This window comes from Phoxinus phoxinus (genome assembly GCF_949152265.1).
Source record: "Phoxinus phoxinus genome assembly, chromosome: 2".
NCBI lineage: Eukaryota > Metazoa > Chordata > Actinopteri > Cypriniformes > Leuciscidae > Phoxinus > Phoxinus phoxinus.
The window spans coordinates 22,190,704-22,214,519 of NC_136877.1; the positions used below are offsets into that span (position 1 = coordinate 22,190,704).

The 23,816-nt window shown below is 36.8% G+C and overlaps 2 protein-coding genes across 5 annotated transcripts; one reads left to right on the plus strand and one right to left on the minus strand.

The window, feature by feature from the left end:
• Positions 1-74: 74 nt before the first annotated feature.
• On the minus strand, positions 75-14,947 carry rassf7b (Ras association domain family member 7b). Of its 4 annotated transcripts, XM_079605547.1 has the most exons (7): positions 14,829-14,947; positions 11,953-12,062; positions 5,492-5,639; positions 4,525-5,408; positions 1,357-1,513; positions 1,094-1,201; positions 112-359 (listed from the first exon to the last, which is right to left on the minus strand). In XM_079605547.1, exons 3-7 carry the CDS (start codon positions 5,592-5,594, stop codon positions 328-330), a joined length of 1,284 nt encoding a protein of 427 aa, XP_079461673.1. In that variant the 5' UTR covers positions 5,595-5,639; positions 11,953-12,062; positions 14,829-14,947; the 3' UTR covers positions 112-327. The 4 variants fall into 4 exon arrangements, with proteins under 4 accessions (XP_079461672.1, XP_079461673.1, XP_079461675.1 ...); XM_079605546.1 differs by lacking the exon at positions 14,829-14,947 and having other exon boundaries at positions 75-359; positions 5,492-5,636; positions 11,953-12,162; XM_079605549.1 differs by lacking the exons at positions 1,094-1,201; positions 14,829-14,947 and having other exon boundaries at positions 5,492-5,636; positions 11,953-12,171.
• A 1,108-nt stretch (positions 14,948-16,055) lies between these two features.
• hrasb (HRas proto-oncogene, GTPase b) lies at positions 16,056-23,721 on the plus strand. The gene is made up of 6 exons (XM_079604949.1): positions 16,056-16,410; positions 18,125-18,258; positions 19,598-19,776; positions 19,870-20,029; positions 20,162-20,285; positions 21,868-23,721. The coding sequence occupies exons 2-5, from the start codon at positions 18,148-18,150 to the stop codon at positions 20,279-20,281; spliced, it is 570 nt and encodes a 189-aa protein (XP_079461075.1). The 5' UTR covers positions 16,056-16,410; positions 18,125-18,147; the 3' UTR covers positions 20,282-20,285; positions 21,868-23,721.
• The last annotated feature ends 95 nt before the right edge of the window (positions 23,722-23,816 follow it).

A 23,816-nucleotide genomic window follows, 5' to 3' on the forward strand; every position in this document is an offset into this window, starting at 1 on the left:
AAGTCTATACTTGTTTTGCAGCAGAGTGTGTAGCAGATCTATAATTATAGAGTGGGAAATCAATAAAACCTAAACACTTGTAATGATTTCTTTTTATTTTGTTATGTTTTTAGTTAATGAAATATATGAAGATTGTTAAAATACATTCATAAATCTTAATCTGTTTAATAATTACAAAGACAGCACTGTATTTACATAGACTTATTAGGTTACATTTCACAGAGTATCATACAAAACAAAATGTAATTAACATATTCAGACAAAATGAAGTAGAAATAATATAAAGTGAACAGTGAATAATAATTCCTTGGGGTTGTACTCCAGACTTTATCGCCATGATGTCTCTCTTGATGACAGGACTGCAACACACACACAAAATGGAATGAGGTTCTGGGCTTCATGGAGGATGATTGGAAAATATGTTTTTAAATACAACTGGTGGCGGTAATGTTTCATATCACAGATACAGGGAAGATTACATAAAGAAAGAAGGGTGTGTAAACGAAGAAAAGACAAAAGCAGCAGCATAAAACCTCAAAATCAAACATCAACATGCTCCATTTGAGTCTGTTGCAGCAATTCCATAGAAAGACGTGAAATAAATAACTACTTAATTTCTTTCTACATAACACACTTGTGCCAGGCAGGAAACATTGAGCAAAGCACACTGGAAGCTCAAGATTCACGAGAGCCTACATGAAAGAACCCCAAGGCAGTGCAGGTTTCAGCAAAATGAGAAAGTGATCATTTTTTTTGTAGTAGTAGCTTGACGCAGCAAGACAGAGACATCTGATTATGGAAAACCACAGAAGACAAAGTGAACATGCTGTTTTTGTGTTCTTGCTCAAAAAAGAACATAATTAAAAATATAAATGTCCGCAATCTGTCTTTTTGGCCGTACACTTGAATTTTCTAATCAGAAAAAGGCCCATTGCAGTGCATTTGACAAGACACAGAGCCACCAGAGAGAAGAGGAGTTGTGCAGTGAAACGAGTGTGCGGTCTGAGAAGCAGGAAGAGGTAGAGGTGGACAAGCAGAAGACTTAGGCCAGCAGAGGGCAGCGGTGTGCAAGCTGTGTGTCACACATACACACCCTCAGGATGAAGGCTGGAGACGAGCGGATTCTGGAGGCTGCGTGGGTTCCCTAGGATTTGCTTGGCAGTGGTGCGAGGGTTAAACTCCAAGATGGAGGAATTTGAATCTGTCATAAACACAGTGTCAGTTATTTGGTTATGTATAGTTAGCTTTCTTCTGAAACCACCAGAGAGTATTTTTGTCATTCGGAAGACATATTACCATGTAGACCCAAGAAGACCCAACTAGTGGCTTATGCAAAGTGTTTGTAATTTTACACACCTTCATCACTCTGCCCATCAGGCTTGAGGAGAGCAAAATCGATCTCTTCGGTTTGCTGATTGGATTGTGCTGGAGTGACTCCTGTTTGCAGGATAAATTGCTGCAGGTTACACTGGCGTAGCTCCTTGTTCAGATCATCCATTTCCTTGGTTTTAGCCTACAGGGGAACATACGAGAGATTTAGTGTTGGGTCGGAGGCAAAAAGTTGAAGCAGTGACTTTCAAACATCAATGATCCTTTATCACATATAGTTCTCTTTTCTTGAAATGAAAGGCCCACACAGACTTAACTTCTACAATGAGGTCTAATGGCCAAGCCATGTGTTTGAAATGTCATTTTTCATTCCTTACTACGATCAGACATAATTGTTAGATAAAGCCACAAACTCGCTCTTTCTTATTTCAACCATCCAAGGTGTGACTATATTGTTGGTAATAACAACAACCTGTAGGACAAATTAATATAGCACTGCCCTTGCAGAAGGGAGTGAGACAACAAATTAAGTAGTGTGTATGGAGCCCTGAGGTTCAGTTAGTCATGATGAGAACACACAACATGCTTTTGTGTGTCTGCATTTAATGTACCGGTGTGAGGCAACAACTACTGTAGTACAAAGAAGTTTTATGTAAGGGATACTGTACAGTCAGCAAGTCATTACCATTAACTAAACAAAGACATTGTGTTTAGAACCCCCATATACGTGAACATGAAATGTTGAGTTGAAATTACTTTATAATCCTACCTGTACATGATCTTAAAATCTTCCACTAATACAAATGTACAAAATAATCAGGCTAGCAACAGAATATTACTGTAATATTAACACTTTGGCCCACTGATGTCATTTTCACTACAATCAATTGGCTAAATGAGATAAAAAATGCCGCAAGTTGCATTTGTTATGAAACAAGAGAGGCCGAGTCAGGTGTGAGAGACATGAGTGAGCAGGCAAATATACACCTTAGTCAGATTAGACGCCATATTGAATTCAACACGGATGAAAATGAGGCTGTGAGGGATAGACTTACAGTCTTTACAATGGCAAGCACTGTATAAAAGTCCTAGACCAAGTAATTTCATAACTTTCTATAATGTTTTAAAGAGTTTTTGTCTACTGTACTTCTATCCCTCACAGCTTCATTCTCATTCCTGTCAAAACCTAAACATGGAACTACGCTGATTAAGGTCTATACAGTGTTGTCATGAGCTAGGCGAATATTACCACCAAATGCTAAGACTGACCAATCAGAATCAAGTATTCCAGTATTCGCATACTGTCTAAGTATGTACTACATTTAAAGGATAATTCCGGTATTTAACACCTTGAGTCTATATTGTAGTTTGTTTTGGATGAACAAGAGTGGTGGACAACATTTTTTTGACAATGGTTCCTCTCTCGAGTTTTTGACTATAATAGAATTGGCCATGGACCCATTTAACATTGGAGTCAATGGGTATGTCCGAAAATGTCATTAAAACAGCCAATAATGTTCGTTTACAAAACTGTTAAACTCACCGAGTGGTTAGTGGTGTTCATTGATGATTATAAACAATATATCGTTGCAATATATGATTCCAATCCGTTTATTTTGCTATAGTGGAACAATTTTTTCAGACACTTCACAACCGTGTAACTTCCGCTCAATATTTGAATCTGAAGCGTTAGCACACTCCCGACCACTTGATGGCGATAACTGATGTTTATGTCTCGCGGGACACTCACGGTCACAGTCGAGTTCAACTTCATATTGCACTGGTCAGTGGTCACGTCTTTCAATATGGTTAGAATTTGTGCGGTCAAAAACTGCAGTAAAGTTCCTAAAAAAATTATTGTTTATTTCGCTTACTCTCCCGGAGCACAGTTGCTCTGCTCGCTAGCCTTATGAGAAACGGAAGCGAGCAAAAAGTCTACATCGACCAAATGTAAACAGCCTCCTTTCCGTTTCCGGTAGCGCATTTATATTAACGAGCACTCAGTCCTTCAACAGAATTCAATGGGATTTTACAAAATGACGAATAAAACACGACAGAAACTGTATTTCGCAACACTTTTTGTTTCTGGAACATCAACTAACATCACTAATCACTCGGTGAGTTGCACAGTTTTGAAAACTAATGTTAAAGGTTGTTTTAATTACATTTTCGGACATGCCCATTGACTCCAATGTTAAATGGGTCCATGGCCAATTATTTTATAGTCAAAAACTCGAGAGAGGAACCATTGTCAAAAAAATTTTGTCCACCACTCTTGTTCATCCAAAACAAACTACAATATAGACTCAAGGTGTTAAATACCGGAATTATCCTTTAATGAAAAACGGTTACTTTGTGACTGTTAAAAATCTATGTTCTATGTAGTATAAATATGTGCAGTGTGAATGAAATCTGGGCATACTATATATCTGCTATGTTGGCTTTGTCATGTGACCTACGGTGTCAGTTGAATAGCTACACTCACATTTACTCCTCACCCGTGGCTTCATGGGATAGTAAAGTGTCCATCGAATGCACACTCCAGAATCTCTGCGGAAGTAGTAAGTCATCCGGGTAGATTTTAACTACTGTTTTTCAAATACTATTGTTTGGATAAAAGCGTCTGCTAAAATGATTAAATGTAAATGTGGAGCAATATACACTATGTACTCAATCGTCAAGTGTATGAATTGTATATGGTTATTTTGCTCTTTGCTATGTGATTAAAGCTGTGACAGTTGAGTGCAATAAGTGTCCAACATTCCACACTTATTTTTTTCGGGTCAATCGGTGCATCATCTAAGTATTTGAAGTGCACTTTTACTTTTTGGTATTTTCAGTCTGAACACACTAATCACACTATTTATACTACAAAACGGTATAGAATAGTGCATACGTACATGAATTGGAACACATCTTTTGTCTTTGGACATACTACTCTTTTCCCGCACTGTTTTTCCACATTTTATATATTAGGGAAGTATGCATTTTTGGATGCAGCATTTGAAGTACTTAAGTCTCCAAATAATGGGCCCATGCAATATTGTCTCGTAATATACGAGGATACATTGATTGGATTATGCATTTTTAAGTGTTTTATAAATAAATAAATGAGTATTAAAAACGTAACCTCTAGTGGAACAGATAATATGACAAGTGTGTAGCATTATGAGTGATACAAACAGAAATGCACACCTCCAGTTGTTCATCTGCCAGCCTTAACACCTCCTCTGTCTCTTCAACTGATGCCTGCAGTTCAGCCCCCTGACGCTGATGGTTGTCCAGTTGTTCTTTCGCTATAAGTACAGATTCTTCAACACTGGGTCTGGCTTGAAGCATACCATTTCTCTTGCTTTCAACAAGCCGCTGAATATCTCGCTCTAGCAGCTCAGATTGGCTGTCTATGTCGTGCAGCCTTTGACTGTGTTTGTCTAGGGATGATTGGAGTTCATTTTGTTTCCGTAGCATGTCCTTTTCTATTTGAACTTCAGACTGAAATTCATTTTCCCAGTACGGCGCATGAGCCAGCTCATCTTCGTTCCGCCTAAAAAAACGCTGTAGGTGGTCCATTTCCTCAAGGAGGTCAGGGGAAAGGGTTGGAGGAGGAGACTGCTCCCAAACGGCCGCCTCCCTCTCTAGAGTCTCCAGCTGTCCCTGCAGAGACTGTAGCTGCCCCTGTTGTCGTAGAATCTGCTGATAGAGTGTGTCTTTGGATGGACCAGCTTGGGCAAGAGACGAGGGTGGAGATGGGGACACCCCTCGCGCTTGGGAGTCTCTGGGTGGTTTTTCAACCTGTTTTGCATGAGTTCGGGGTGACGTGGAGGGCCCAAGATTGAAAGTAAGAGCCTTTTTTGGCTCCTTGTGTTTGGGGGGCACTGGATCTGGGTGTCTGGGAAATTGCGGGGCTCGACTTTGGTCTGAGGCTTCACTGCTCGTGGGACCGGTGCGCCGTAGGATGAATTGCACTTCATTGCCCAACTGACCCAATTTAGCCAGGGACTCCAATGGGCGTTCGTTGGCCACAAGCTGCCGTTCTTTATCCCGTAGTTTCTGGATGAGAACATACCGACCTGTTTGCCCTGAAAAAAGTTCAAATGTAAATGCATTAGCTTCTCTACGAGGGAAAAAAAATGGAGAAAGAGAGAGATATGTAATAACTTACCTATAGCCTGGGCAAGAGCAATGACTACATCCTGACAAGACGTATCTTCTGATAGGCCACAAACGACACGTGGAATGCCATCCACCCACACTTTCAGCTCCATGACTGTGAGGGAGTCAAAGGAGCGTCTCTACATCCCAATGCTCTGCTGAACAGATTGTGAAGAACAATTACTTACAATACAGAGAATAACTGCACTTAAAAAACAACAGAAGTTGCTCTAAAACAGCTCTTTAGAAACATCCGAAGGATGTTGTTTATAACGTTTAAAAATTATATATGAAAAATAGATTTTTATGTTCAGACGGTAATGTAAATACAGATAAAAACCACCAGGCACTGATTTCTGTGTTGTTAAAATGCATATTAATCAAGGGAGAATGTACAGTAGAGAAATTGGTTTAGATGTGAACTGTCCTTACTGTTCTTGATATCAGGAGTCAGCTTTACCTTAAACCCATTGATTCATATGAAATACTTTTACAATGTCTTACATTTTGAAGTGTCAAAGTTTTGGTTGCATGGACTTTTAATGGAGGGATAGAAATCTCTCTGGTTTCAAAAAAAAAGATCTTCATTTGTGTTTTGAAGATGAACAAGGCTTATTTGTTTGGAACAATATGTGATTAAATGATGACAGAATATTCATTTTTGGGTGAACTAACCTATTAAGCAGTTTTAGGACAATTCAACAAAAATTATCCTTTGTTTTTAAGTGGCTAAGCAGCCCAGGTCACAATTTAAACTGAGAGCTTTCCAGATTCTGTTCCTTTTCTTTCTTTCAGAAAGGAAAATTGCAATTGTAGTTAAATGTAATAGACAAAACTAACTAAACTCACCAAAACTATAAGAGGAGACAATAACATTTTTTGTATTCAATTATGAGAAATGCTGCTTTTACAAGTCAGATAATGGCAAAGTAAAATGCCAAAATGTATTATAAACATTGTTGCGGTTAGATAATGTTTTATACTACATCAAATAGGCGTGTTAAGATGAAAATACATATGTCATGTAGCTGTAATAACATAGGTCAAAAAAGGTACAATGGGATAAACACTTTCAACCTGACACCACATTTCTGTAGAAGCATGCATGGTAAAATGTTCATATAGACTGTAAATGAACCAGGTGTATTTTTCAGAGAGCATATCTTAAAACAACTTCTGCTTTGTCATGTCAGCAATGCAAGACAACAATCCTCTTCAACCAACACATTAATGAGAAGACATTTTCACATTTTTTTTTAAGAGTTCAAGGCCTTTATACGCAACAGAACAACGTGCTTCAATGACACTCTTAGAGTATGATCTGAAAAAAAAAAATCAATCCTATTTTGAAACACAGATGTTTCCTTTGCTTCTGCCAAATGAACAGGTTAAGACATTGGATCTCTTAAAAACTGTCTGTCCTTATGTTTGTTTTTTAATCTGCTCTGTGTGGTGAGTTAGCATGTGTCTCATGTCCTCAACCTGCACACAACGCTTGACTCCTGAGGCAATCATTAACCAACCTTCACATTCCTGTAGACCTTGGAACTGTGCTCACATGCTCAAAGAATGCGTGCACTGTACTCACAGTCACAACACTTCTGCCTGTCACACTAGATCGTTCATTTGACAAAATGGCAATAACCTTAAGAGATACAGGATGAAGTTAAAACAAATGTAGTCTTTCTTTCAGTTTCTCCACAGAACATAGCTCAGGTTTCGTAGCTTATATTTCATAATGCTATATTATAAAAGTGATGTCATGTCGTTGAATTGATTGTCACGCCTCTGTTAAATGTTGTAATCATTTACTTTTTTTAGCAAAATGACCTTCCCTGATTTAACCTTAATTAAACGTTAAGCTAACATGTTGGAACATTTTGTTTTTATAGGAGTCATGGTTGCTTTAACACATTGAATTTGGTAAATTACCATAAAATTGTCGGATTTATTTTTCCGGTAAATGTCTGCCGGACCCTATTTGCTGTTCACACACTTCTTTTGGGATTACATTCACACATCAGCTCAAAAATCATTGGAAATACTTTAAACTCTTTCTTTTCTTTATTATCTTTAGTGCTTTAGTTCCAAAAGTGTCCAAAGTAATGCTGCTCATGCTCAACGATGCAACCAACAAACTCTCATGGCAATTTGGTAGCTAATTCAGATGAATTTGTTCGATCTCATTTGTATGTTCGCGTCCGATTTAGTTACAGTAACCATGAAATCAAAATTGACAGTTCAAATAAAGTCCTGTCCAACATTTTTTTTTCTTGTTCGAGAAGCAATTCACTTGGATATGTCACAATAGGGAAGAAAAGACTATCGTAACTTCCCTACTGATGGTTAGGTTTACTTCCTAAAATATAGTTTTCTCATGAGATCAGGTTGTGTGCAACTGCAGAGCTGCAGTGCAGACGAATGAATAAGAAGGCAGGGTCTCGAGACCCTCTTGAGGCTCATGTGCAAGACCCTGAAAAAGCAGCAAGAGCACAGAGCAATCACGAATTCTCCATCAGAACTTTATGATTGGCCCAAAGCTGTGTGTTTGAAATCCCCATAGAATGTGTTGTCGTGAAAACATTACATTTTCTGAAAGGAGGTGTTAATTTGTACAGATGACAGACATGTCATTACAATACAACTAAAAAGCTGGGTGGTGCAATAATCATAATGCATAGTTCTGTTCTTATTACTGCTAAGGACAAAGGTTTTCTGATTCATCAACCATATAAACTTCCATCCTTGTGGTAAATGTAGTTCTTATTTATAATCACAAGTTTTCCGCTTGTTCGCACTTACATATAATCAGATAATCAGGGTATAGAAAATGCACATTTTGGCATGCTGTCCAAAGATAAGAGGGCTCGGGATTTGGTCCAAACCTAAAGTAGGCTACTCCCCCCATCCCTGGTAGGGATAGGAGGAATAATCGAGAGTGAGGAGTTGGGGTGGAGAAGGGATGCTGGAAAACAGTCGTGGAACTGGGTTCAGTTGGCTCTATATATGCCTCCTCTCGCGCTGATTAGATTATCTGAACGTGCTCCTTCCGAACTTTGTTAATCATTAAAAAACACAACATTTCCAAAATTCACAATTGAGGTATGATCGGTAATTTATGTTGTAAAGCAAAAGGTGTAAATCTCTACAAGCGATGTTACCCACATATCTTGTTTTACTCATAAATCCAAAACAGCTTTTCTAAAAATAAGAAGAAAAAAAAAACTGCTATGTAGGTAAAGTGGAACATGTTTTGTTAAGTAGCAAATGGTCTCAAACAATTCATCAAACAGTGCAACAAGACCTCTAATTCACTAGAATAAGAAATACAAGAAAAAGTAAATAATAATAACATAATATAATTTTCAATGTATGTTTTAAACCTATTAAACTAAAAAAGTCAGCAAACATACAGCTTCCTCGCTGTCTGTAGCAGATCTGATGATGTGTGTGTAATCACACACCGTCCACCTCTGTCAGCAGACCTGCAGTAGATCCTGGACTCTGTCGTTCTCATGGTGTCTTTTAAACTAATCCACCATGAAGTGTGGAGACCCATACAATCTGCCTACTTTTTGCCTAGACATTTCCTTCCTGAAATTTAAGACCATAAACCCTAAACCAGTATCATGAGTCGGAACATCAAAGATTCAGTAGCTCTAACTGACTCAACGAACTCAGTCATTTTATGTAAAGAACTACGACTCTAGTAATGAAGTTCACCTAGTTCACCTAAAATTTTTATTTTTTTTTTGTCATAATTTAGTCACCCTCAAGTTGTTCCAAACTTGTAGGAATTTCCAATATGAAAAATATTTTGAAGAATGTCGGTAACCAAAAAGATGATGGGCCGGCCCAATTGACTTCCATAGTATTTTTATATACTTTGGAAGCCGATGGGGCCTTGGGCCTGTTTTGTTGCCCATATTCTTCAAAATATCATATTTTGGGTTTGTCAGTGGAAAGATATTAAATTTTTTGGGTGAACTATCTTTAAAACTCTAAAACAAGCTGGTAGTTAGTTAAATTACCAACATCAATTTTACAATGTTTCCTCTACAGGTAAGTCTGAATCATCAATTGTTTGAATATGGTGTCTTTGTAGGTGTGAAGCTCAAATATGCTTGGGAAAACCATCCCTTTTCTCATGTTTCCCTGTCAACATGGGCTTTGAGGAGCACCAAGGAGGGCACACGCTACCAGAAACATATGGCAAACTAGAAATACAGGTTTCAGGCTCTTTCTTCCGTCTGATTATGACAGATGATCCATTGTGGTCATAAGTCCTCTGCATGTCTGACAGCTGAATGACCTATAGGGAACGCTCTGTTTTTGACTTGAAATTTAATCTGATAGTTCACCAACACTAAATGAGAGACTGTATGTTGATGACATTCTCACTCAGTGAACAATGAGAACCAAGAAAAAAGTTAAAACAGTCTGAATTCCATTTGTTATGTGAACCAGCCAGAAGCAGGCTCAGGGATGTGTCTCACAGGCATTAGGTTTCTTGTGTTAAAGGGGTGAAACTGGCCTGCTTACGTATCAGCATATCTAAACCTTCCTCATTGTGTGCAGAAGGAGTGTACTCCCTCCCTCTCATGTGAGTTCATTGACGACTAGAAGTAAATAGTGTCTCCAAACAATGTACGATACCTTTGGTATGCAGCACTACAGGTGCATCAACCTCAATTATCCTGCTAAAGAATTCCAGACGAATTTTATGTAGAAAAGGAGTATTTTTAACAGAACTCTCTGGTTTAAAAAAAGGAAACCATAGTAAGAGGTTAAAGTAACAATCTGTGTGAGATGTGCATTATCACTTTTATTTCAGTTCATCTACTTCAATGTGTCCCAACCTTTTTTGTCTTTTTTTTGTCCCACATTGTAAAAAAAATGACATGATCAATAAGTCATGACAACATGTTTTTACATTACTTGGGCTAAATCTTTAAAATAAGTAGCAATTAGCATTTTTATGTAGTCAGTTTAATGTAATTTAAGTTGAAATCACTTATACAGCCAAGTTGATTGTACTGATTGTCTCCTCAATAATGCTCAAGTACCTCCAAACCAAAAGTGTGTTCCTTTTAGCGCTATCATTAAAACACACATATTGTATTTTGAATGCATTGCTTATGATTAGTCAATAGACTATGTTTTTATTTTATTGTGTTGAAAATCTCTGATTTAATGGCATTTCCACAAAGAATAACCACAAAGTCACTTGGTTGGGAGTAGTCCTCTCTTTCAAACCATCCTCAGAGCGAGACAACCTCTACTCTAAATTTACGACATGATTCGTAGCCTTGAGCTGCAGGAACATAAATCAGATTGACTGCTCTTTCTTTTTTAACACACTGATTTCATCACTAATGCTTTTCAAACTTGTTTCAAAATCCATAATTTAAAGTGCATCAATCGGAATACACAGGTCTCGTATGCAGTTGGTCAGTTAAATGAAATCAACCATTTTCCGTCACAAAGTTTGCAAACAGCAGTAGATGTGACTTTGTAGTTTGGTTTGCATATCCAAATATAGTGACATCATTTTGTCAGGTGATTGGAATGCAGCAGAATTTAAATGAAAATGTATGTAATCAGATATTTCCTTAAATGTTTTGAAGAAAGAATGTGGAGAAGAATCGCGTGTAGATGTTAAATGAAGTAATTGATCATATTACAAAAGTAAATGAGAGTAGATCCTGTCGAAAAAAAGTATCAAAAAAGAGAAATGATTGTTTTTAATCTGGGTGCCTGATTGGCAACTTTGCAAATTGATTTAATTTATTCATTTATTTATGAAATTGAACTTCAAATATTCAAAAAGTCCATAAAAAGATACATTATGAGCTTGTTTTGTAGTTTTTTGATGTTACATTTTCAAGGAGAAGTTAATACACAGAAGAACTTCAGCGAAGAAATATCATCAGATAGATCACATTCCCAGATGGTTGAGCAAACAGATTCGTATCAAATCACAAATACAAAGGAGTGACATAATGACAGAAAGAGCCAAAGGACCTGAGCACAGCAGTTTTCACTGAGAAAAGCATTTTGGACAATCCACACAAGCGAAAAACATTATATGCATTAGCCATGGACAATAGAGAGTTAAACCATTCTAACTAATTACCTTCAGGCATTTTTTCCACTTTTCATTAATACATTTTTTTTTTTTTTTTTTACAAAACCTGGTAACCTCATTGAGTTTTTCAGGTACAGACTGCTTCCAAACAGAACAAGTTTACCCATTCTCTGTCCCAGGTTTCTGTCAATTATTTTCATTTCCTTGTTACTGATTAAAATCAATGACATAACCCAAAAACAATTCCGGCAACTTATTCCTTGTTTGAACCACTTTCCTTTCCAGGCATTATGGTAACACCTGTGTAAATTTTGGCACATTTTATTGTCAAGTCTGTAGACTAACTAGACAAACCTGCTGATCAGAGGGAAATCTATATTTACCTTAGAGTAGAAAGCTTGCTTCTATGTGTCCCCCTTCCTGGTTACCATGATGAATAAATTTCAAAGAGTGGCGTCCTCATCCGTGTCTCATGTAAAATCAAAGAGTTAACCTGTAACGCAGAGGTAAGAGTCCAACAGGTGTTGTTTTTCCTGTATCTATAGGAGCAGGATTAATGGCGCACTACTCGTTTCGCCTCTTGAAAGTGACTCGCTCTTTCCGCTCTCTCCAATGCTGACACATACCACAGCCTTCCCATGCTCCTCCCCCTCCACAGGTAACAGAGCTCTCATTATCTCTCTCTGTATTTCTCTGCCCTTCTTCTCATTCTCACGGTCTTAGCACAGTTTGTACAACTGGCAGTGTACACTTGGTATTACTTTATTATATATATATTTCTCTTTTGCCTGGCATTGTATTTATGTGGCATACCGGTAATTGTGGTCATTATGTTCCTGTAAAGATCAAATGATTTGGCTTCCTCTATAAACTGAATAACTTCCTCCTTATAACTTATACCAGATGATACCTGCCTGTAAGAAACTGTAAATGCTGTAACAATAGGATGTTGTGGGCAGTTACCAGGCCATTGCTATGAGGTATATATTTGTTTAGAGTGTTTTTGTGCATTGCTTTGCTGCTAAAATGTGAATGTTAGGGTGTTTTGGGTTGTATCTTAAGCTGAATATTTTCCCACCTTGTCATTTTAAAACTGTGGATCATTAATATGCAAGCTTCAACAAATAATATATAAATATATCATATAAAACAACAAAATATTGATGTTCATATTTTCTTTAAAAAACACACACACACACACACACACACACACATTGTTTCCCATGCAAAGACTGCTGCCATCATTTTAAGATGTAGTGTGCTACTTCCAGTGTCTTGCTATGTGGTTGCTAAGGTCTTCTAAGTGTTTTGTAACATGTTGCTGTAAGGTTGATAAGGTGTGTTGGGTGGTTGCTAGGCAATTGCTTACCAGCCCATGTCAAAAAAAGCCCAACCCTCTAGTATATTTTTAATAATCTGAAATGGATCAGGACACCTAAATGTAAAAGTTGTGTTGCTATATATTTTTCTGGAAACCCCTTTGGCCAATTTAATGCATCCTTACTAAATAAAAGTATTATTTAAAAAAAAATCTACAGACCCCAAACTTTTGACTTGATTTAACTTAACTTAACTTAACTTAACTGAGTATAACCCCAAATATATAGGCCTAATCCTAAACATGGTTGAAAAGATGATGTTTTAAACACTTGCCCTCATGTCGTTCCAAACCTGTAAAATTTTTGTTTATCTTTAGAACACAAATAAAGATATTTCTAATGAGATCTGCAAGCTTTCTGTCCCTCCATTGACAGCCTATGCAACTACCACTTTCAAACCTCAGAAAGGTGGTAAAGACATCATTAAAGTAACCCATGTGACTCCAGTGGTTTAACCCCAATTTTATAAAGCGACGTGAGTGCTTCATAAAATTATCCCATACCTGCTAGGAAACAGCCCAGCAAGCTCAAACCTGGCTGTCAGAAATGTGAGGTAAAGTCACGACAAAAGAGCATCCAGCGGGACAGGACCACCGGCGTGTCACTGACAACTACCTCCACACTGCACTACATGCCTAGAGACACTTTTATAAATATTATAAGATTAAACATTTTAATTGCCATGTTTATTCTCATCTGTATTCCATGATATATTTTATTCTACATATTTTTGTCATTATTATTATTATGTGTGTAGACCCTATATGTTCTATAAGTTATGTTATTGATGCTTTGCCAATGTAAAGATTCCTTTCACCATAGCAATAAAGCGAATTGATTCTGAATCTGAGTGCTTTGTTTGTGTGTTCACGAGAGCGCCACGACAGATGCGTGGTGTGTTGACGCGAGAGCGTTGCGTGAACGTGCATCGGAGATGAAAATTTTGTAAATAAAGAGGTTTGTAAATAAATTATGTTTTTGTTTTTTTTATTAACTTAATTTGTGTTCCGAAGATGGAACGACATGAGGGTGAGTAATTAATGACAGCATTTTTATTTTTGGGTGAACTATCCCTTTAAACTGCCACATAAAAACCCTCAACATAATCCGAAACTGCCTAAAGCAGGTAAAAGCACTGATCAGCATCTAGTTAACATACTCAGTTAAACATCAATACAATGATATCCTGCATGGGCTCTTAGGACAATATTTGTACATATAACAACATTTCTTACATAAATCCTTTGAATACAAATTATTACTGCTACACAAGCAAACTTCCCAGTGCTTTTTAAAAATATTTTAAAGAAATGACGGCAACTTGTTGCATCTCTAGAGGTGATACTCAAGTTGGCCTGCAGAAATACATTTGCCTTTATTTCATCCTTTCACTATCAACATGGCCACCTTGATGAGTCTGTGTTTGCTCTTAATTTACATGACAGAGAGGGGAAGAGGCTCACATCACTCATGAGGCTACAGCCACCATTATCTACAATGGAACATCTTGCACTTGTTAGACATGGATAGCACGAATAAAGTCTGAAAGTGATGAACGCCGGACTGAAACAAATGGAGACTAATTGCTCAAAGCACAATGTCATTTAACAATCGAAAAGCCTAAAGAATTGTGGCAATTCAGTCACCATTATTCAAGTAAACTATTTTATATTCTTTACTGGCATGCTTTGTTTGCTGATCAATGACAAGCAAAGAAAACAACCCACTTGATGCAATATGTAAAATAATTATAAAATGTCATGCATTATCTTTCAGGACCCCTCATCGTGTGTGATCTGTCTGCAGCTTTTATCATTACAAGAAATATACTTCTATGGTTAAACAGCACATTACATGGTTCATCTCATCTATTGACTTACCTTTTATAAACTCTTGAGTTGCACAGGAGAGGAGAGAGTGAAACAACAAGCAGAAGGTAAAAAGGGATCTGTGTGACTTTGTCAAGGCCTCACCAGACAAGTGAAGTGGGACTCACTGCGGCTCTTGGTTGCCTTGACGACGGATGCTTTTTCAAGCAAATCAGCCAATGAAATGCGCGCTGGTCGTCATACAAAAGACCATGTGACTCTGGCTGCCTTTCAGCAGGAGGAGACAAGAAACACGAGGAAAAAAGACGTGTGAATGACAACACTATTCTATTTATTTATACTTTTTTAAGTCTGTTTTTATGATGACTGCGGTCCCATAATTAAAGTAGATGTCTGAAATATATTTGAGGTTAAATTGGGATTGGAAGTGTGTGCCTTAAGGCTACTGAGATGAAAGATTGCCACCTAGTGGACAATTATGAAAATTACATTAGTGGTGGACCTCTAGTTTGAAAATTTAAATTTACAAGTGATTTTGAAATAATAAAACACTCAGTAATTAAACCCAGAGAAAGGTTTATAGTATCTTGTATGAAATTAAAATAAATCACCAGCCATACAAAGACGACACATATATATCGCCGCTTATCAAATATTCTCCATCATTGTTTTTAATTGTTTTATTATAGAGAATCATTAACTATTTCTCAAAGGACTCAGTAATGTTTTTGATCCTTTCACTGTATGTCCCTCAGACTCACAAAACTCATCTCGATAAAATAAGTTTAAAAAGCATTACAGATTAAAATATATATTTTTAATTATTTAAAAAAGAAAAAAACATTACAAAAACAATAAATTTGCTATATTGTCATTGTTCTGTAATAATAATAATAATAATAAATAATATGTTTGTGTTTATAATTTAAAATTTCCTTTTGATTGTCAGTTATTTTGAAAACTATTTTTTAAGAAAGAAACTGAGATTTGAATGCTATATGGACATTGATCTGTAATAATAATAAAAAAAAGAAAGAAGTTTGTCATCTGAAATTTCCCTCTAATTGTCAGTGATTTTATGAGAATTAAACTGATCTGCAATGAAAAATATAAAACAATCAAAGAAAGAAAGAAAGAAAGAAAGAAAGAAAGAAAGAAAGAAAGAAAGAAAGAAAGAAAGAAAGAAAGAAAGAAAGAAAGAAAGAAATTATGTTATTTTTGTGTTTGCAACATAGACAGCCCACCTGTAATGTAAGAAGGGTTGAGAGAGTGTGTGTTGTTGTGTGTATTGAAACACAGAGGGTTTGGGCGTGTGCTGTGGCTCTAAGCTCCCTCTTCTTCTTCTTCCCCCTACACACACAACACTCTCTCTCACTCACACACTCACACACACACACACACACAGCTCGCCTATCAGTCGACCCACACCGGCAGCTCGTTGTTCGATGTTTTGCTCGCATCTGGTTCAGCGAATCTGTAGCGCGCGAGAAGAAGAACAAGAATAACACGAGCTGTCTAATGACGAAAATAGTTGAGAGCAACGGAGCATTGAGGGGAGCAGCGGGAAGGATGTCGACATATTATTGACTTGTGCTGAGTGTCGTCGAGACGAGCGAACAGCGCCGTGGATTTTGTAAGTACTAGTCCAGCTGCTGTCTTCTTTCTATGCTGTGTGTCGTGCAGGAATAACAGCAGCAACAAAATGTTCCTTGTAGACGCTGGACGGAATTAATATTATTATTTTATTTTTATTTTTTTGGCATCAAGGCGTAAATCATTTCACCAGCATCTCGAAACTGAAGAACTACTACTGTAGTGAACATGGAAAACGAAACAAATGCGTCAAATCAGTGCGCGCGCCTGAATTCCATTCATCTCCAGTTCGTTACATTGTAGCGAGCTGTGCAACTATATTCATATAGGCTACATACAGCGGTGTTGCGTAGCTACTATGGACATAATGGTCGATGCAGGAGAAACAAGTTTATTTAAACCAACAGAGCAAGAAACGTTTTATAATAACTAGTTTTTGTAGCCTACTCGAGTCTTTACGTTTTTGAAACTTATTATGTCATCACATAGATTGGTTGCCATTGTAGTGTAGGGCTAGCAGAGATCTACTCACTAAAATGACTACGTTGTTTACATTGCGCATCGTCTGAAAAGTCAATAAAGGTGATGTCATTGCATTTCAGCTGTAATAGGAAAAATTAAAGAGAATTATTACACACACACACACACACACACACACACACACACACACACACACACACACACACACACACACACACACACACACACACATACATATTATATATTAGTGTGGGACTGTGTGTGTTTTTAAAGGGTGACATCCTACCTGGTTCAGTGTGATCACTAATTTTATGGGCAAAACACTCTTTTGACTCATTAATTAAAAGTTGTTTAGCCTGACATGTGATCCAGAGCCTAAAAGCAATATAAAAGTTCCCAGCTTGGAAAAAGAAACTGAATTTCACAGGTAAGGCTACATGACAGGTGGATGAGCTAAAAATAGATTTTCAAACGAAATACTTGATGCAGTGTCCAGTGACAAAGCTGAACCTGATGGCTTGACTGGTGTTTTTTAACAGTGCACAGAAAATCAGATGAACCATAATACATTTTTGGTCTCATTAGCAAATAATAGAATATTTGTATAATAAGATTTTTTTGACTCATATGTGCTTAATTTATTACCTGGTCCGGATGTAAGGAGAGAAACAAATCACAAAAATGGTTAAGGAAATACTTTCAGATAAATATTCAGAAAAAAAATCCAAGCACATCTTAGATGATCAGCTGTTATATATAGGTTATTTCGGCGTGTATCTTCTCCAGAGGATCCATCATTTATTAAGTAGATTATTAAGTCAGAATTTCAAATATAGTTTGAAAGGGATGAACTTACTAGCCTGGTTCTATGAAATTACACAGGTTATGAGTGAAATAGACTCTACTGGCACTAATCAAATATGTTAACTAATAACACAAATAGATCAAGGGAAAGTCCTGTTGACAAGTTTCCGCTGCTGTCCAAAATAGATTTTCTTTTTGTCCAGTGTTACATCACTAGACAAGGGTAATTTTATCTGTCTTAAATATTGTCAGCAAGACAAGTGCTTCCAGGAAGCACTGGTATACTCTTCATGTTGCCTGGAATCCCCCCTTTACTTTTTTATTGAATGAACTCCCTGTCAGTTCTGTTTCCTTGTAAGCTTATTTTAATTTGTTCAGCAGACTGTTTCAAGTGTATAAGTCCTATAATGAATCATAAGGTTTTTTTTTAAAATTAAAACATTTCCTTGTTCCTTCTTGGTTTCTTTCAGTTTCTGACTCCGCAGCAGTGAGAATGACAGAATATAAGTTGGTGGTGGTTGGTGCAGGTGGTGTGGGCAAGAGTGCTCTGACCATCCAGCTCATTCAGAACCACTTTGTTGATGAATACGACCCAACCATTGAGGTAAGCCTAAAGTTAAAATGGCAGTTTCTGTCATTACCTTTGTCTCATATGTAATAGTTTATTATATGTTCATATGTTTATTATTATATGTTTATATGTTAGCCCTGCAGCGTGCTATCAGTGTTCCTCTGAAACCCTCCACCTCCCCCAGCTCCACCTGTCTTGATCTGCTATTAGATTTATGTACAGTATGTCTGTTCATGCAGCAGCATATCTTACATGTTCATGCCAGCGTTTCTGTGTATCTATTGGCAGTAGCAAGTCCATAATTGCTCTGCAGCAGCATAGTAGATCTAGTCCGCCAAGACCAAATACATCAACATTGGCATAATCAATAACATGCCAAAACTTCTTAGAGAGTTGTCATGGTTGCAAAAAAAACAAAAACCCAGACCTCAGTGCAGAATATAGTTCCCTAATTTCAAATAAAAATAATTTATGAATAGAAAACATAAAAAATTAATCTGAGGGTAAAACATTCGCCAAACTTTGGTAAAATAGTCCACAGTTTCCACTTTCTCTTTATCAGTAACATAATATATTTCACTGTATACTATATTGCAGTGTCAATTGAGCAGTAAGATAATTCACAATTAGAGCTGTCATAAATAAATAATTCAATTTGAGTACTCGATTTTAAAAATCCTCGATTGCAATTTAATATTTTATATGGTTTAATATATATATATATATATATATATATATATATATATACACACACATACATGTGTGTGCTTTAATAATTTAGATGCATGTAGGTTATGTGCATCACAGAGCAGATCCATTCACAGTAAATGCAGCTCCACATGAACTGTTATCATTTACATGCATGGAGCGCATCTCACACACCATCTCTCATATGCTGTGAGTTTTGGTTGCTTATAACGTTCATCTGGGAACGCAATGTGCGCCATTTCATCAGATTTGGATGGTAAATAATTGATAAACCTACGCCAACCCAGGAGAATACATCGATATGTTTCTAAATATGCAAATCTGTCATCTCGTTTTGATGTCCACACATTCTTGTTCAGGAAATTACAGTGGTTGTGGCATTTCTATTGTAAAGAAGTGGCCAAATATGTAATATTAAGTAAACATTTCAATTAAATGCAGTTTGGCCAATTTTAAATGAGGATTTGATCATATTGTAAAGTGTAACAACAACAATCACCAGGTGCCCTCTGCAGGCATTTGTTGTAATAAATAACGGACATAAGATGATTGTTTATTATGTATATCATGCATTTGAACAGTGTTATTGTATAAAACCATGATACTTTGAATCAAATAGTATTGCCTCTTACATTGGATATTTATGATCTGTTCTTCCTCACAGGACTCATACAGGAAACAGGTGGTGATTGATGGAGAGACGTGTCTGTTAGATATCTTGGATACTGCAGGTCAGGAAGAGTACAGTGCAATGAGAGACCAGTACATGAGGACCGGAGAGGGCTTTCTCTGCGTCTTTGCCATCAACAATACCAAGTCTTTTGAGGACATTCATCAGTACAGGTTAAATGATAGAAAACACATAAGAAAAACATATTTTTGTTTCTTATAATAAATATCTTTATAAATGTGGATTGTTTGCTCTGCTTTTTAAAGGGAACAGATTAAGAGGGTTAAAGACTCAGATGATGTGCCTATGGTGCTTGTGGGTAATAAATGTGACCTACCAGCACGCACTGTGGACACAAGACAAGCCCAGGAACTCGCCCGTAGCTACGGTATACCCTACATTGAAACCTCAGCCAAGACAAGACAGGTTAGAAACAGTTCAGTTGTATTCTGTTGTATTACCAATAATTTTGATAATAAAGTATCAAGCTGTCCTAATTTCATTGCATGGTTGAATATATATAGCTGAATGTATATGTGTATGTGTGTCTCTGATTAGGGAGTGGAAGATGCCTTTTACACACTCGTCCGTGAAATCCGACAGCATAAGTTGAGGAAACTGAACCCGCCAGATGACAACGGCCAAGACTGTATGAACTGCCGCTGTGTGGTGTCATGATCTGGTAAATTCCTTTATTCTGTTAGCTGGTGGCCCTATTATGCTTTTTTAGATGTTACTTTTCATGTTGTGTGTTATATAGCTGATGTTGGTGAATGTAAATGTCTGCAAAGTGTCAAAGATCAAAGTACGATAAATGGAGTTATGTCTCCTAAAAGAAAGAACCGATTCTGAAGTCTTACTACCTCCATAAGTAGGTTTGTAACAAATTTGCATCTTCATTGGCTGCCCGCAAACCACATCTACTTTGACCCGCCCTCAAACACTGTAATTGTTGCTGAGGCCTGGACGAGTTTGGTTCTTGTTGTGGACATGTCGAGATGCTATTTTCTGCTCTAGAAAGCAAATCCACTTTTGCATGCACTTCCAATGAGTGAGTCCATGGGCTCGAATTGATATGGTAAAACTGACGCGCTTGATACTGTTCGTATCACGTGGAGGAGATGAAATTCAGAAATGGTAATTGGCATTTCGTTTCCAACACACGCTGTAAGCAGTAGACCAATCACACCAGACGGGGCCATCTGACCTGACAGCAGAGTAGTCTCTCAGAAAGGAGGGGTTTAGAGATCATTTATTAAACTGTTTCAGACACTGAGAAAAGAGGTGATGCTACAATGCTTATATTAGAAAATTAAAGGGTTAGCTCACCCGAAAATTCTGTCATTACCGTAATTACTCACCCTCGTGTCATTTCAAACCAGTTCATCTTTAGAACACAAATGAAGATATTTTTTATAAAATCTGAGCGATTTTTTTGTCCCTCCATTGAGAGCTACGCAACTACCAATTAAAAGCTTAAAAAAATTCATAAAGAGATCTTATCAAATCTATATGAATTGAGCGGTTTAATCCAATTTTTTTTTCAATCTCGATCGCTTTATATGATGAACAGATTGAATTTCGGCTTTTATTCACTTATAAACATTCATCACTTCACACATCAGTTGTGGTAAACGGCAGCTCAAGCGTGTTCGCTTGACGTGCGAGAACCAATGAGGTTCATTCCCGTGTGTTACGCATGTTCAGTTGAGCTTCTGTTTATATTCGCTGATCAATGTTTATATGTGAATTAAAGCCTAAATTCAATCTGTTCATCATAATCGATCGAGTCTCTTCAAAAATTTTTGACTAAACCGCTCAATTCATATGGATTAGTTTTACGATGTCTTTATGAACTTTTTGAAGCATCAAAGTGGTAATTGCGTAGCTGTCTCTCAGATTTCATAAAAATATCTTCATTTGTGTTTTCAAAGATCTTAAAGTCCCGTGAAGTCTAACGGGTTTGGAACGACATGAGGTTGAGTAATTAATGACGAATTTTCATTTTGGGTGAACTATACCTTTAAAGTGTTTTATTTGTTGTTGGTTTTTTACCTGCGTGTAAACCAATTGTAGCATTCCTCCAAAACAAAATTAGGAACCATTACAATATAATAAATGGGGCACTTTAATATATGATCCAACCATGGCTATATGACATGCATCTCTCAATAGCATAAATATACAAGTATTCATGAATAATTAAACAATTGTGTAGTGCTCCTAGTCCTCATGTGTACTCAGCTCTCTCCTTCTCTTTGCAGTGAAAGTGCATGGCGTGGCTTTGAAAGCAGTGCAGCCCTACAGACCACAAACACTGCAACACCTACACAGATGCTGGACGTTTAGAGCAGACTGTGTAAAAGGGAAATCTTTATTCTGGCAGCCCTGCAGTCTTCTTAGGGATGTTCCCATCACTCTCCTTTACTGGAGAGGACAGAAGTTGTACCTCATTTTAATGGTCTCAACACTGGAGTTGCTATACGACTGGATGAGCGCTGTCAGTCACACTTAAATATATTTACATTAAACAAACTATTTACTCTTAACTGGAAGTAATAGCTCAGAAAATAACCTCTCATATTGCTTTGTCAGATGTGTATGTTAGAAAAACACTTTACGAGATGGAGAGGAGAATTACTACATCAGTTAGATTAGCATATGTCTGGGTGTGAGGAAGATCTGTATTGTCATTTGCTTAGAAGAAGTCTAACCTAATAAAATGTACATAATTCATTACATTCTCTTGCAAAGAGAATAGTCATATATGCAGTGTGTGTATCACAAGTTATAGTGCAATAGATTGCGATTAGAAGGTACATCTCCGATAGGACATGCTATGGAATCGCAATTATTCTTTGTTAGCCTTTTTGTATTTGAATATCCCTCTGGGTCTTTGAATTGTGGCTTGATTAAATATCCAGATGTGATGCTTTTCATTTACATTATTAGACAAATGCATCACAAATAATTGCATTGGGTAAAGAAGACAAATAAGTGAAGTTCTCTTTAAAAAAAAAACACTATTCATGTTGGAAAATGAATACAAACCTACTAGAAAACGTCAAATCTTGGACTGAAAAGCTTTTGTTGATATTGCCTGGCCAGCACTGTGCAGATCCCATGTTCAGGGCATACGCTTGAAACTTTTAAGTCAGTATCATTGTCTAATCTTCAAATACATTTGTCCCCTTTTGCCTTTAGGAAGTACATTTTACATGTTTGTGTCAATAAGGAGTAATATACTTCTCAGACATCAGATTGATTGTATTATACACTTATTGTAAATCATCATGTAAATGCATCATTACTATAAATTATCATATGATGGGACCTTCTTTCTGTTAGATTTCAAATCTGAACAAAGGACTTTCGATTTAATTTACGTGAATCAGATGAACACTAACAGTGTCTTTATGGTGTCTTCTCTTTCTGGCTGAAATTTGATGATTTTGCTCGATAAAGATTGCAGTGTTTTGTTCCCTTAAAGTCTATTGATTGTTCTCAAGGACATACATGGGCGGATATGATTCTCCCTTTAAATCACATGTCAGTAGCTATGGATATGACCTTCAAGGGTTTCTATCAGAATTCTGTGGGCATCCAGATCGTTTTGATGGATTTAGCTACTCTGCCTCAGAGTAATGTGGGTTTATCACGTGGTGTTATGGCTGCCACGACTTGCTGAATATTGTTGTACATTAATATTGTTAATGTCCATTTTCCATGACACTCTTATTAACATTATGTATAATACACAAATACACGACCTAAAATGACATAGGACCTCTATGTTATTCTGGTTTAAACATGTCATATAAGCAAAATGCTGCTACTAAATCGTTTTTTTTTTCTTTTCTTTTTTTACAAAAACAATAGCAGAACACAGTTATAGTAGCGTTTCTAAAGAAGAAATGTCAAAAGTCTGTGTTGGCTCTGTTTTGTTTTGTTTTTTTTAAAGTAATTAATACTTAAAAAAAAGAAAGAAGTTGTTCTTATTCTGTGTCTATGGTGTGAAGGCAACACTGAATTTAATTTGAACAATCTGTCATTAGATTTGTCCTTATGATTATTGTGTAAAAAAAGTGTCAAATAAAGAAGCTTGTTTTGATTTCCTGAACATCTGTTTTACATTTGAACATTTAAACATCTTTAAAAGTCGAATTTTACTGAGTCACTACATCCTGAATATGGATGTTTAAAGTTTAAAAAT

Excerpts from the sequence above, each read along its gene's own strand:
- rassf7b (XM_079605546.1), bottom strand. The coding sequence starts at position 5,594 with ATGGAGCTGAAAGTGTGGGTGGATGGCATTCCACGTGTCGTTTGTGGC. Across the intron at positions 5,409-5,491 it reads TGCTCTTGCCCAGGCTATAG|GGCAAACAGGTCGGTATGTT; the intron begins GTAAGTTATTAC and ends AACTTTTTTCAG. Across the intron at positions 1,202-1,356 it reads TGATGGGCAGAGTGATGAAG|ATTCAAATTCCTCCATCTTG; the intron begins GTGTGTAAAATT and ends TGTTTATGACAG.
- hrasb (XM_079604949.1), top strand. The coding sequence starts at position 18,148 with ATGACAGAATATAAGTTGGTGGTGGTTGGTGCAGGTGGTGTGGGCAAG. Across the intron at positions 18,259-19,597 it reads AATACGACCCAACCATTGAG|GACTCATACAGGAAACAGGT; the intron begins GTAAGCCTAAAG and ends TCTTCCTCACAG. Across the intron at positions 20,030-20,161 it reads CCTCAGCCAAGACAAGACAG|GGAGTGGAAGATGCCTTTTA; the intron begins GTTAGAAACAGT and ends GTCTCTGATTAG.